Genomic DNA, 15,861 nt, shown 5'->3' on the forward strand with positions numbered 1-15,861 from the left:
TTTTTTTCCGCTTCGTTACAATCGATTAGTCATTTTTTGATCGGTTTTTTTTTTTTCTTCTTTTTTCTTTTACTCTTTCTCCTACAACGGCAGATTTTATTCACCGCCTGATCGTAACCTTACTACATACGATATAAAATAACAATTATATCAATATTATGGCAAGATCATTGGTCAATAAATACTTTCCTTATATTCTGACTGAATTTACCAAACAATTACTGCAGTCGATTGTGAGGATGTACAACTCTTTTCAACAGCTGTTCTGCATTCATCGTATCTTTAAATTCGAACGTTAGGCATCAGTTTCCCCGATGACGAAGGGAACAGTTGCACGCAGTACGGAAAGTGTGAATTTCAACGAAAAATGATTGTTATCTTTAAACAATGTCGACTTTTTACTCCGTTTCTTTGTAAACGTGATATATATATAGAAGTTATTTGTATTTCAATAACGTTGTAATTAGTTGGTAAATTTGGACATTTTTTAAATCTATATCCTACTTGCTATATGAACTAGAGTTTTCTTTCAGCGTCAGCCACTGTCGTCACTATAAGGTAAATAGTGCGCGCAGAGACTATAATTATATATATATATATATATATATATATATATATATATATATATATATATATATATATATATATATATATGAATAATTACATATATATATAATTGATAGTAGATCCTTACAAGATTTAGGTAACACTATGTACACTTCAACGCTATTTTAATAACTAATATTGTTATTGTTATCATTATGATTATTACTTATTATTCAACAGTATAATAACAGAGTCCTTTCGATAGGTCATGTTGCCCCAAGGCCCTTAATATTAAACGAACACTCAAGAACGGCGTCATTTATATTTCACTAGTTATGTTATTTTCTATCTGTTCTTTTTCTCTCTTTAGTTTTGATATATTTTGTATTTTTTCTGTTATTCGATAAGAAATTTAGTAAATTTTGTTCTACAAATTGTCCATCACGTCTCCCGTCCTCCGGTAGCGACTTCTCCGCGATCAAGCCCCAAAAGAAATTCGTCGTTCGTATACATGGCACGATGTATACACATAAGACACAAATTTCATTCGAGCAAGTAAACTCGGCCGTTTTTCACGCGGTATCCTAAAACCAGTAGAGATCCTTCGAGTCCTGCACCTGCGACTCCAGACCTGCAACAAAGAAACGAAACGGAAAGATTAGCCGACGTCGTTCGGCACAACTTACGCTAGAAACCATATATGAACCACAAATCTCTGCTGCGGGTACAATAGCTAAAGAAAGAAGCTTCGAGCGCTGCTGCCGCAAAACGCAGCGCAGCGCGATTGCGGTAATTCGTGAATTTGACTCGTTTGAATAACTCAAACAATTCAAATTGGGTATTCGAAGACCTGTATCCGTACGCAATACAGACTGAGAAAGAGAAAAGGAAAATTTTTGACGGATGCGAGGGTGCGGACCTGGTGACGGCACCCGCTGGGCGACACGCTCGGTCGACGAAGAAACGAACGAACGAACGAACGAACGGACGGATGAACAGTCTTCGAAAGATGTCACGGAATGAGCCAGTTAAGATCTCAACTTTTCTCATGACGGGACGCTATACATCTGCATTTTATCTGCGATCTAACTTCGTGCAGGTTATACCTATACCCGGGACGCTGCAAGCTGCACTGATCATCTTTACCGATACACCATACTTAAGGGGTTGAAACTCGTCGCAGACAAAGAACTGTTCTCATTTCACAGGATCAAATCTGTCGCCCAACTCCTCGAGCTGCAGGGATATAAGCGGCCAGGTAAATACGGCAGGCCATGATATTTTCACGCGCAGGCGCCACACTTGTATCCTTGTAATGTCCAAAATTTTCAACCACTCAAGGATCCCATAATCTTACGATGATCGCTCTCACGTTTCTAGCTGCGGACTACGAGATATACGGAAAATCGTTGCGTTGCGGGAAAGAAACGATCAATGTGCAACGTCGTATCGCTTATTAAATTCGTATCTCCCGTGCACGTGACTAAGCGTGGCCGATCCCTTACCTGCAAGCTTCAAAGCCGAATACTAGAGTAGCTTCTGGGAGTTTGATACACGCGCGATTGTACCGCACGTGCCGCTGATTTTTATCACAGGTGACGCAGCCCATGCGATTGAGTGATATTTGATGAAAGAATTCAGCGGGTCGGAAAATTATCCTCTCTTCAAGAGCAGCAAGTGCTCTTCACTTTTCAGGAACGCCAAGTTCGACAGAATTACGCTTGTATCGAAAGAACCGTCATCCCTGCGTTTGTTTTTCAGTGTCCGGATGATTTTACACTCGACGATCTGTTTGCGCGGAAGATTTCATAAAAACACGGCACGCGAGGACGATTTTTCCACCCTTAGAAACCCGGTCTCACACCATTACACGCCGAGCACCCTTTGCCAACCGAGGGGTGACTTTATGACCTGGCAAATAGTGGCGATATTGTTTGGTCGATGCTCGACACCCCGTCGGGGTTGACTGGTCACACAATGCTTCGGAAGATCGGTCCGTCCGGCGATCATTACGCCGATAATAATTGCTCGGCAAATATTGCTGTGTGTACCGGTCGTTCAACGATAGAGATCAGTGTCTCTGTGGAAATTCACCGAGAGGGGTGAAGCTACCGTACATTTGATCCCACGGACATTTCATGGATCATAAATTAACGACTTAGGTACTACACGTGGTGCGACATATTCGATTAACGAGAAACTATTTAATTTGGAAAGAGCTTTTCACCCAGACAGCATATTATAATATCATAGTGCGATATTGAAACAAACAACGAAAACGATGCTGTAATTCTTCTGAAAAGAACGATGCTGTGGAACCGCACATTGATGTTTACAAAGACTCGAGAAGCTCCGGGACGGCTTCTCAATTTAAAACGAAGAATCACCCCTCGAGAGTCGAAATCGAGGCAGAGTTTCCTTCTTTCGTATATTTCTCTTACTTTTTCTTAATAATTGTTTGACTCCCTTTGACAAGCGAGCTTTGAGAAAACCTTCGCCCCGCAGTTTATCCGCCCGAGACAAAGTTTTCATCCGCACGAAACGCGTATTATATGCGCACATATATACCGCACCTGTACAAATCGTACAACAGTGATCCTTGCACGGACAGCGCTATCAAATATTGAAATTAAATTAAAGCTATACCCTCGCGGACGAGTCGGTCTGCAAGTGGCATGGCGCTCGGCGTCCCTTATACCTACTCAGCCCTCGAACCCTTGGACAAGGGATGCATGCAAAAGGTATAGCGATGACCCTCGAGGGTGGGGTCAGACCCTCTAACCCCGGAATCCAATATACTCGCCCGCGATAAAGGGGAACCTCTTCTATCCGTGTATTCTGGCCGGATCACCGAGGCATAATTCTCCCTCCGGCGAAGCCTGCATGCATCGATAAGCGACAATTAACGTGAGATTAAACCGGTAAATCTCTCCCGTTTTACAGCCAACTTTCGTGCGGCTCGATGCATCTGCAGGGGCTGCACGAACGGATCGCTTGAATCTCGTTGCAGTCAGGGAGTAATGAATTATCGAATATCATAAATAGCTGTTGAGTTACAGCATCGGTCAAAATTCGTTCAATTTCCACCCAACTGCGTCATTTAGAGCTACTGCGTAGAAATCGAAGAGCCTGAAATTATGGTTTGCGATTCTTTTCAGTATACAAAATGTCTGCCGTATAAAGATATCCTTTGGTTTTCTTCAGGATTAAATGAAATGTGTTTCTGAAATAGATCCCCGTGCGGTTTCCCGTGGGTTATAAGTTAGACGGTGCCGCGTCTCTTAACTACGCGAGTTTACAATCAGCAGATAAATTTACGGAGTCCGTGTGACGTTCAGAGTTCGATATGAAGAGGAAGAAATACCACGAAGCAGCACGGTATAATAATATGACGGATAAGATGAGAGAGCAGGGCCCCCGTAGATTTGCATCGGAATACCTTGTCCTAATTAGGCGTGCCGCGTATCGAAGTAGAGGGAAGTTTTTCACTCGGTGCAAAGGCTGATCGCGATCCGGCCAGTGACAAGATGAAGATGCATTACCGAGCGTCGATCGAGCGGCGATCGTCGTGAGATGCTGGATCTTTGCGGGGTGGAATCGCGCCGGTTTCGCGACACGGACACGCGTTTCGTTCCGCTGCTGCGTATATTCCCCCCGCAGGTACAATTCGCGGGATCCGTTCGTTAAAATTCCATCTCGCGATTCTCGCGGATCGACGATGCCTCGCGATATGCGCATAACGCGTCTACGCGTCGTTAATTAATTAGCTGTGATAAGCGCGAAGGCCAATTATAATCAAGAACAGCGTCGAGACGATCTGCATTCTGAATCGGCGACACGAGCCGCCCCCGCGGATCAGGAACCGCACGCGGAAATCGGAGAGACAAGACGGCGGAAGTCGAGAATCCCGAGCTGATCGCGACTCGTTCGGTAAAATGGCGGCGGTGTGACGTCACGGTGTTCACTCTTCACCTCCGACGCCGTGGGACAAGGAGAGCAAACTCGAGCCGAGCGACGGTCAACCGAGCTGCCGGGACCCTCGATTGGTCAGCCCCCCGAACGAGGGAGTGGTCAGCGGCTGCATCGATCTGTTCAACCAGAAGGGGAAGCTCGACTGTAAGCTGCTCGCCGAGCTGCAGCGGAGCTTTGTTCGTCCTCTGCGAGATCTAAGGAGGAGAGACCGAAATCAGAAGTGATTTCGCGTGAGAGAAGGATAGACGAGGAGTCGAGAAGCCCGGGAAATTAAAAACTCTTTCTTACTTTCTCTATGCCCGGAAAATTGAAATCTAGGCTTGCATAGATTCAGAAACGACGCGATCTTAGAACAGCGAGAACGATATCTGCAGTAGGCTCTTACAATTTTCACGTTGTAGAAATGGAGGCCAGAATATTTAACTTGACGATTTTTACCTGCAGCACTGAGAAAAATTTCGTCTCTTACAGTAACTAGAAAAATTGAGTAAATATCGTTAAAAAAACTGTTTGAATATTGTTGGAATTACGAAAAACGAGGTACGCGTAACGATTTTGCGATATTGTCTTTTTTAGTTAAATAAAGCTTGAACGTCAATTTATTGTTGCGCAAGGATTAAATTTGCGCAACGGTTGCAAGAAAATATAGGAACAGTGATCGTAACGAGAAACAATAGTAACGGATACTAGACTTTCTGTTAACAGCTAGAAAACTAATTTTCATTTCGTACCTAGAACTATATTTTTCGATCGTGATAAAAAATGAAAATAGTCAAGGACTGAGCGGTAACCGGAACTAAAAATTTCTCTCACTGAGACGTTCAGAGCGCCAATATGGACAATGGAATAAAAATTAAATAACGAACCGGCAGAGTCAGTTAAAGGATTACTTTCACACTGAAAGCAATCAAACGACATCGTCTTCACTATCGATCATCTTGTCAAAATTTAAATCGCTGCAGGACTCGATAGTAGTTGATACAAGTGTATTTCTGAACGTAAACTTACTTCTATGTCGAACCTATAGGTTGTCAACAACTTTTGTTCGCATTGCGATTCATGAGTACGGGCAATACCAAAGAACCTTTCGATTTCCGCGGAAAGCTCGAGGAATCTAGAAGCGGACACGAACGACGCGCGCTGCTGCACGAGCGCAGCGAAAGCACCTTATATATTCACCGGGTCGTTTCGAAGACGATAAACTGCATAATTTACGCGCGTGCACTAAGAGCATCAAAACAGCATCTACAACGGAAGCGGTATCGCTCATATCTCAGGATCTATTGCTTCCTAACACGAAACGGTCCGTGGTGAACGGCGCGTGGATCTGTAAATCAAGTAAAATGCACGTATGTATCGCTTGGATCGTCCGCGGACTTACGGAGACCTCGGATTTTCGATACGGATGCGGTAGATTGTGTTGGGTTGAATCGTGGAGATGCGGAGGAGAACATTACGCGTTCATTTTACGCGAGTTTCACACGCTTCCGATTGGAGTATATATATAATTGGAGGAAACACTAATTTGGTTTTAGCGCATGCACGTTAGGAAGACAGTTCAATCGCTGTAGTCGACAATCGTCGATTTTCAACACGGTGTCAACACGGCGAGAGGAACGAAAAAGGAGCCGATCTCGATACTCGCGACGCATCGTCGTACGAATAGAGGCAACACAGGCAAGGAAACGTGTGTTCTATTAGTGAATTAGCTACCGGAATGGGATGAAATTTGTCGCCCGGAGGGTTTAGCGGAAAATTAATGGTTTCCCGCAAGTTGAAGAAACGAATAGAAAATACGATACTAGATTAGCCATCTTGAGCCTCGTTCACGAGTCCCGGTATCCCTGTGTGTTAGTCAGTAATTGCTATTTATTTCTCTTAATCGCGCTTAAACGGCAGCCAATTTATGCCGCTCGAGTTAATTTGCGCAATTAAATGATTACCGGCCAACCCGCCGAGCCGTCTACGCGCTTCCTAAACGGGAACTTTGTACACTCGATTCTCTGCCTAAGGAGCTTGAAGAGCTTCGGGGACGTGAGGTAACGAGTTTAAGAACCGGAGACACTACCCGCAGCCTCGGGGACGGATTTTCCCTCGAATACACATGTATGTAATGTACGTACTGTACATTTCCACTCGCGCAATCAACGACGTGCAGCTGTGGAAGCAGCAATCACGCCTGGATCACCTATACGCACGGAAAAGCACGACTGTATCGAAATCCCACTCCTGCAACTGCTGATCGCTCGAATTTCCGAATTGGCACTATAACACGAATCGTGGCGCAAGGTCCGATGAATTGCGCAGGGAATAGCTCACGCCACTCGATCGGCATACTGAACAGTGCCCGTATTCCGGCTGGAAAATTCTTCAGAACCTGTTCGATCGGGTTTGCTCAACATTCCGCAGTCTCCTGGATCTCTGCAAAGCTTCGCGCGAATCTTGTACGATTTGGCAAAATTACCGTCGCTTGTACCGACTGTCAGACGCGTTTCGCGAACGTTCTTGGTTTTGATTCAAAGGCCATTTTCCGCATCCGGAGATACGGTTTCATCTGAAAAGCCTTTCGGAGCGACGCGATGGAACACCGATCGCATGAAAGCTCCGCGGAGCCGCAAGAATTAAAGCGACGTTACACAGCTGCTGCGTGCAGATTCGAGGATGGAAGACGAGCAAAGGGCTTTACGAAGGGCGGAGAACTGCGGAGGGTAGAATGAGTGACATCCCGAGAGACAGGAGCTGAAAGGGAGAACCCGGCTTCTGGCAAGGCGGAAGGAGGAGTCCCGCCAAAGTATCGACCCGCGACGACCTCCGTCTCGGGCCTCTGCTTTGTGAAGTATGGTTGGTAGAAGGTATAAGTTATAAGGTACGCCAACCGAGTGTTTGCAAGCTTCTGAATAAAATTAAACTCTGTTATAGGGGCTGTGGCATTTCAAAGCATCTCGTCGTACCTTGAGTTCATGCAATTCACTCCCCATGTATGCCAATTGTTCACAAGTATCTTGTAATTCGGAAATAGTTTTCGTGAAAGAGACTAGCAGTTGTACGTTAAATACTTATTGAATTATTATATTCGCAAGGCAGCAAGATATTTTTATAATTACAAAAATTATGGAAAGTAGGTACTTGTGGAATTATAATAAGCTATAGCTTAGATTGAAAATTATTAAATATCTAGTAGATTTATTCAGTTTTACTGTATTTATTGCTGATTTTATTGAGAAGACTATTTCGCTAGTCGGCGAAGATTTTCTTTAGTTGTCCATTTGATATTTCTATTTTTCAAACGTGACAATCAATACCATTCCAACTTTGTAAAATTGAATGTTTGTTACGAGGACAACATGAGAGAAAAAGGTGTTCGAGTGAATTTAAAGAATAAATAGTCTTCAGTCTAAGATTAGATCCCGTTTCGTTGGAATATGTTTTGTCTGATAATTGCACCGCGTAGATCCGATATTCATGATTCATGATATTGAACGAATTGAAATAATGTAAAAACATTTCTCGATGCGAAATTCTCCATCTTCAAGTTTAGTATTTCATAGCATCTGTAAGAATTACTCCGTTTAAATCAGAGACCCTCCTTGATGTGCATTCTACGAGGATGAGAGAATTACGTTGGGCGACGGTATCGTGGCAGGCATTCAGCCAAGTGGGCATGGCTTCGAATAACGATGGGCGTGGTCATCCTCGGGGTATACCACGAGTGTAGGTACGATCGCTGTACCTCGCCACGATTTTACCGAGAATATACCACAGGCCGTACGGTATATTCGCTATATCGCGTGGTCGTTAATCATGGGCGTCGAGATTTTGAGACAAATTTTTAGGACGTTTTTGCAAGTTTTTTCTCCCTCTTCTCTGACCTGCTAGACATCTTTATACTTCAAATTATACTTACGTTTTAACGGCGTGTAAATAAAATCCGTGCTTTTACTTGCACATATGCAAGCTGTATAATCGAGGCGGAATACGGGACCGATTTGCGAAGAGAACGATAAGTTGTAGGCAAAAATTGCTCGAGCACTGCGCGGTCCCACGTATCTAAGCTTTTAATAAACTTACTTTATTTGGATTTTTCATTTATACAAAATTCTAACCGGACAAGATAAAAATTGAATTTTTGGATGGCTTTTGGACGCGTGATTGGAGGATTCACCTCTCACGGTTTCCAAGACGAGAAAGACCGAGCTCTGCTTTATGTTTCACAGTTGCCCCTCGGTTTTTTGTCCCGCAGTTGAGGATCATTTCGGAAGAAGGTTCGCGACGAACGTCGCAGCGAGGAAAGGGAAGCTACAGTCCGCGGCCCCATTAAGCCCTTATTAATTGCGGAGATCAGAAGGGCCGCGCTGGTCTTTCTTACAGCCACCTGCGCGCCATCCCGCAACTCTAAAAACTCAGCACTCATCTCATCGCCCCGATCTCTCCGGGGCCTTCTTCTCCGTCTTCTTCTTCTTCTTCTTCTTCTACTTCTTCTTGAGGCCCCGAGATGCGATCGGAGCCTCCCTGCCTACAGCTTGTTCAAAAGACACACGTACATTTCGCGGTTAGAACGAATATTTATATCTACGTATATCGATTCTTTACCCATGAATCAGGTATCCAAGATAAGAATCGACTGAGTGTTGTCAACAATGAAATCCAGGTATCTCTTACCGCGGCGATTGTTTACCTATGTGACAGCTAAATATTGTAAAATCCATGAATATTTTTCTGCAATTCTTCAGATTATACTTGACGTGGAAAGAACCGTTAAGATTTCGTTTGGACTCTCCCACTACGCAATTCTTCGGTTAAACGAACATGCATGTAGGCACTTTCATATAAGAATTCTGCTGTAATTGTAAGCTAGAAACTTTGTCGCTAATTGTCCCACGGAGAAAGGATTTGTCGAATATACCAAATATGGTGAAAGAAATGTCATTTTATTCAACGAAGTAGCGATGAAAATAACAATTTGTGTCAAGTCACGCCAGGTTTATTTGAATTAAAAACAAAACATTTCTCTCGCCATTACATCCGATCGTTATGTTATATTTATTTTGTGCACGCGTCAAATCGACGCTACGCGTAAGTGATTACAAACATTTTCCAATCTCTCCAACGTTTTCACCCCCGTCGATATTTTATTCACAGTTGTACCCGCGAGTTGCGGAAACTAGGCGCATACTATACACGATACAATGTGGCACGAACGGGATTCAGGATATCTCCTCGCACCCTCGAGAGAAAAAAGCTCTACTCACCAGGAAGGGGCGCGTAAGGGCCGTGGGGATAGGGTGGCGCAGCCGCCGGGTCCACCAGGGACTGCGGCGGCGTGGCGGACGTCCAGTCTTTGTAGGAGGCGGCGGCGTGCGCGTGGTGAGCGGCGGCGGCTGCTGCGTGGTGTGACGTGTGATGCCCCAGCCCCCGGGCCCCGCCGAGTAAGAGGCCGCCGTACCCCGCCGCCGCCGCCATATTGTGGTGATGGTACTCGTGGACGGCTCTGTAACGCCCGAAGAAACGTACGTATGTAGGAAAATTGCAAGATCGGGCGAGGGATGTTTTTTTAACCCCTTTACTCGCGCATCTTTCGAATCAATATTTTGGCCCGAATCACCTTACTCGGGGATTTTTGGGATCGCTGATCGCGAATCGGAATTCGATCGTTTCTGAATACAAGATGGCGTATCCGATATGCCGGATGGGAAATAGAATTAACTATTAAAATTCGATGATTCTGGCCGGAGCTTGTTACTCGGGGGTTTTTGGGGTTGTACCGAGTAACGCGGATTATTTGAACTGTTTTAAAGCTAGGATATGAATATTTTTGAGGTAGGACGCTGAGCATCCTACTGTGACTGAAAGGTTTGCGGTCGGTATTGAAAATACATTATCAGGGTGGATTATCTTCGAGCAATTGCATAGAAGCTTTCCATATCGAACTAAAAAGGAACCGTATTTATATGTTGTACACGGACATGGTTTGATTACGGGTGCAAAGAATATTTAAATTTGTATATTTTTCCCAGTGCAAGTAAAAAATTGTACTTCAACCTGGAGAATTTAGTCGAATTGTGATTTTTTTCTCCATAGTCACGTGGGTGTAATGTCATGACACAGTGAAAGGATTTGTTAAATTTACCGATTACGGCAGAAAAGATATTTTACAATTCGAAGAAATGTCATTTCAGTAAGAAAAATAAAATAATATCATAACAATAATTTGGGTGATACACAGTGTAACTACGTTTGATTTAATCAACTAAACATTTCGTTCGCTACTAGTGTTGTTTGTTATATTTGACACATTTAAAAACTTTTTCATCTTGCTTTTTTTGCGACACTGTAATCAGTACCCGTAACAGTTTTATGGAAATAGGAGCAACGTTATCAAGAAAAAACCTCTTCCATTGATGTAGAAAGCTTCTTGGATGAAAATAAGTGTTTAAAATTTGAATGATCTTTGGATGGATCATCAGCGATTACCTGTGGTGATATTGCGGATAATGAGGATGCCACGGATCCGTGGGATAGTCGTAAACGTCCCCGGGATGTTGGCTGTTCCAAAACGACGGTGGAAAATTTCTCGCTGACATCGGAGACGTATTTTCTGAAACCAAAAGAGAAATAGGATACGATTATAAACAAGATATAAAATTACCTACATTCCCCGGTCAATTATTAGAAAAACTAATTTACAAGTTAATGAAAAAATTTCCTACATGAGATAAAAATTCTGCCCTGGTGTTGAGAAGAGTTTATCTGATATTGAAAAATTTTCCCTACAATTTTACACGATTTACGGTGAAGAATGTTTTCAAAAACATTCTGATCGGATCTAATTTTCCAGTATAACTGAAAATGTGTTACATTCCTACTTGGGTGCAGATTTAAAATGAATTGGGACGCGACCGAATGCCGATCCGAAAAAGAATACGTGATACGAAAAATCGCTTGTTATTAGTCACGAGGCGGCTGTATATCCAGATGAACGGTAGCGAACGATATAAGAGGGCATAAAAAATCCGGATCGATAATTTTTGGTCCGCGTTCGAAGAGGCGTCGGTGAGAAGGAATGGGCCTGCGTGCCCGAAGCTGCAAGGGTCCGATCCCACGGGAATTCTTGGTGTTGGGAAAAGGAAGAGGACCGAAGAGGGCCGCCCCCGATGTCTTACATGCACCCACGACGGACACGAAGATCGGCTCCCTCCTACCGGCGACGAGTCCTTGACCGATTGTTTTACCTCTTTTTATCCCTGCGACTTTTTCTTTTTTCGCCCTCTTCTTTTTGTCCCATTTTTATATCCCTGCAGGTTACCCCGAGCTTGTATCTGCGGGATGCCGACCATCCAGCTTGTGAAATATTCCTTCACAGCTTATACGATCAGCGCTCTGAATATTCCAATGCCCTATTAGAACGCCTCCTTCTGCGATTTTGGAGCAACGCTGCGTTGAAGAAAAGATTTCTACGCTATTTCGAGTTGGACGTTTTTTAAATTTAACACCCTAGCACCGTAATTTAACGCAATTTGATTTAACAGTTATGTTTGTTCTTTATCCGAAGTGAAAATTAAAACATCCCTTGGTGTGAATTTTTCATTTCAGGTTGTGAACAGTAATTTCTACATTGTAACACATTCCTCCAGTTGCGAAAATAAATAAGAACAGGCGATATTATCCAAGCTAATAATTTATATAATTATAAAAATTGTCGTACGAATTGAAAAGGAAATGCAAGTTTTATTTTTCGCTTGAAAATTTTTTATACGCGTACGTAAACAGAGAAGCCTATAATGCCAAGTCACCCTGCATGCTATCGTATATATATATATAAATATATTACAAAATCAATAAAATTCGATTGCTAATTGTAACATCCGCAATTATCTTCCGTGAAAAGCTGGAAAACAATAAAACTAATCGCTAGAAATTTTGAAGTAAAATGCAGGTAAAAGCCAATTTATAATTATACACATTTGGGTAGACGCGATTTCATAAACAGTCCGGCAAACATATATACATATATATATATGTATTATCGATGTAAACAGCAGCCGTAGCACCGGAATATTTGCATAGGAACATATATTCGCGCCGATGCAGGAAGAAGAGCGTCGGCGTCGGCAGAAAGAACGCGGCGAAGAGCAACACTCCGTTTCTTTAATTGCGTTAATAAATAAGGGACGATCGGCCCGCGACGCTATCTCGATTCCCGCGCGGGCAAGCAAATCGCAATATTTAACGGGAAAGTTTCAGGGTCCGAGGGGACGAAACATTATGCGAAAGGATTCAGCGGCCGATTTTAGCGAGCCCGCGAAATACACGCACAAACCGCCGAACGAATAGACATGTAGATTATAGAAGCTGGTGTCCACTTCGCTCGTATATGTATGCATGTGCGTCCCGTCATTCCATGCGTGGGAAACAATGCGGCCTGACTTTTTTATCCCAGTTTATATATATATATATATATATATACAGCTCTCAAGCTTCGTTGCTTTGGCTGGAGGCGTCTGTACGTATAATCGAAGCCTCGGACTGATATTTGACCGCGCTTTATTATACTTGCAGTTTTTATAGAGTTTAAAAAACATGCCAAACCATTTGGGCTATGACGTCCATTTTTTGATTGACAAACCGTGTAGAAGAAAGCTTTCAAGTTTGAAGTACCCTAGCTGTCATGTATATCGAACGGCCTTAAAACGAGAGATGTCCGTACGTGTACGTAGGCACTTTTCCATACAAGTGTAATATCAATACCTTTTCTCCCTAAAAGTTAAATCTTCAAAGGAAACGAGCAGCTTTACGCCGTATACAATGGGAGAAAAGCTCGCGGCGTCGAAGCGTCGTCGCAGAATCGTTCTGACGTAGAATAATCGCAGCGACGGTGTTGAGCTGCGTGCTGCGACGACGGAGACGTGTGTTAATTGAACGCGGAGAACCGAGGCGACTCGCTCAATTGCACGTATTCACCGTCGTTACCATTTCGATGTGGTCGGTATCGCGCGCCACCGATTTTACCCGAAAAATGAAGAGTCTATAGACAAGGGGAACCGCCCGACTCGTCGCCGTTGTGATTCTCTGTTCAAACGAAGCGAGACCGTTTGCGCTCAAGATTAAGCGATTTCGATTACCAGCCGCACCTCGGAACGCGAAACGCGTTGCGGCCGTAGAAACTGCCACGGGGATCTGTTGCAGTGTAAATAAATCACGATGAATATACTGATCGTATCCGGTGATATTCTGACGATTACGCAAACCCGCGTAGGGCACGGATTTCGATTATCTATAATACCGGAGGCGATCCTCGTCGATTGTCATCGGTCCCTTCCTACGCTTCTCAATACCCTCGTCTTGAAGAGAAGAGGACTCCGCTGGCTCTAACCTTTTTACATGTAGCCATCAGAGCGACGGACACGAGCTATTCGTACCGCGTTTGAAGATCATCTCTCCGCGTAGACGATCGATCAGATAAACGCCGGTACATTGGGGCAGCAAAGCCCGGCCCATGAACGACACCAAATCGGGTTGCAGGGGAGAGTCGTGAGGTTAGTTTGGATTCTCGAGGTACAAGTTCGCCTCCGTTCGACTGAGGTTTGGTAACGCGATGACCAACGGTCGTTTAACGGAGCAGGCTCAATTTGTCCCAAAGTCGAAGTACCGTAATAATCGAATTTGGAAACGCGGGTGTCCAAAGATCCTCTCTCTCTCTCTCTCTCTTGCATAGTTTCGCAAGGTTTTGAATAAGAGGCCTTTCCCGATTTAACAAAATCCGTTTCAATGAATCGCTCGTTTCAGAAGTATTGAGAATCCACCGCTACATGATCACCGGGACAGTAAAATATTTCCATCAATCCGTCAGCAAGAGGTGCACTTTCTTGTTAAAATTGCACCCCGAGTTCTAGTGCCAACAGCAGAGTAAACGACACTGGAATCCAAGAACTCGAGCAACGGTCATTTGGCATTGGTTGAAAATCGCAATTATGAACCAGTCATTCGGAGGACAGCTGCTATTAACACTGGTTATACAGGCCTGCGCGTTTATCGTGCCTCCATTGGGAGTGGTGATAAAATAGAGATGTGCCTATTCGTGGAAACCGATCGGTACGTACTTGCTTGATGACCGAGGAAGACGCGACAGGGTATACATATAAGACACAAGGCACTGGATGCAAGGTTGATTTCTCTTTCCTCGTCAACACCCCGTCCGGTCCGCTCCTCCGAGAGAGTCGCGCGATACGCGAAGCATTCCGGGGCTAAAACCGTCTCCTATTTGCCCCCGCGCAGTTCCCTACCCTGGAAGACCCTCCCGGCCCTCCTCGAGCCGAAGCTCTTAATTTACCTCTCCTGCATCCGGCGGGGGAAAGAGGGAAGAGAAACGGAGGGCTGCGGAGGCAGCAGCCACATGACAATTAGGTCGTGGTGTCTTGAATTCTAAGCAGGCTAGTGAACTGATCCTAATTCCTAAGCTGCGCGAGCCGCACCGCGTCGCGGACCCGGGGATATATGCGGCCTTAAACGACACCGATATAGCCTACGAGGATCGCTTGCCAAAGCGGTCCCTGCTCCTCTGCCCCCCCCCCCCCCCGCCCCCCTCTGCTCCCGCCGCCCCCCCGGATCGTCCCTCGGCAACGAGGAGAGACGCCGCAGACAGCATCGGTTCCTCTCTCTGCCCTCCCCGTCCTCGCGTCCTTACCGCCGAGTTTTAACTCCTCCGCGAGAGACCGACCAGAGAACAATTGTTAGAGGGGCTTGTTAGCGATGTCGAGCTAATGGCACACTTTATTACTCGCGGGGCGTGCTGCAGCTTGCCAAAGACGCGACCGCTAAATTGTTTTAAGATTAATCTTCGTTTAGTTTTCACGGAAAATCACACTCCTGTGTGTACACGATACACGGTTGCAAACTACGACACGATTTTTTCCCATATGTTATACCGTACAGCATGTGTCGCGAACGAAGACGGGAGAACGAAATTTGTTTTCTTGAATGCTCGTTACTCGTTAGGTCCAAAATTTATACGCTTCTTCGACTCAGCGGGGAAAATTTGAAAACTACACTCACCTTTCAACTTGTCGTGGGTCAAAGCTCTCTGGAAGTGCTCGTCGACCTCCGAGGCTGCGTCTCCTCGGTAATGGGTGAATACCACGCAGTTTGCGTTCAGGTATTGCGCCCTGCTTTCTCCGTCGTCCGAATCCTCCGTACCACCGCCACCCACGGCTGAAAATGCAGATCGCGATTAGTCGTCGCTTGAAATTTGACTGTTGGATGAAAAACGGGTTTCAACGCGTATACAGTAAGCCAATATATGTTGTTCCATGCTTTCAAAAGTCTTGGATGATCCTTCTCATTTCGCAG

General features: G+C 44.6%; 1 protein-coding gene across 1 annotated transcript in view; it reads right to left on the reverse strand.

Moving 5' to 3' along the window:
- Positions 1-641: 641 nt before the first annotated feature.
- Positions 642-15,861, reverse strand: part of LOC124174480 (protein vestigial) — a 56,638-nt gene continuing 41,418 nt past the window's right edge. The window contains exons 5-8 of the mRNA XM_046553682.1: positions 15,568-15,723; positions 10,990-11,113; positions 9,768-10,006; positions 642-1,177 (exon numbers count right to left, since the gene is read on the reverse strand). Of these exons, the coding sequence (XP_046409638.1) occupies positions 1,131-1,177; positions 9,768-10,006; positions 10,990-11,113; positions 15,568-15,723 (566 nt within the window). The 3' untranslated portion in view covers positions 642-1,130. The remainder of the gene's footprint in view (positions 1,178-9,767; positions 10,007-10,989; positions 11,114-15,567; positions 15,724-15,861) is intronic.

The sequence above is a fragment of the Neodiprion fabricii genome, chromosome 1 (genome assembly GCF_021155785.1).
Source record: "Neodiprion fabricii isolate iyNeoFabr1 chromosome 1, iyNeoFabr1.1, whole genome shotgun sequence".
Lineage (NCBI taxonomy): Eukaryota > Metazoa > Arthropoda > Insecta > Hymenoptera > Diprionidae > Neodiprion > Neodiprion fabricii.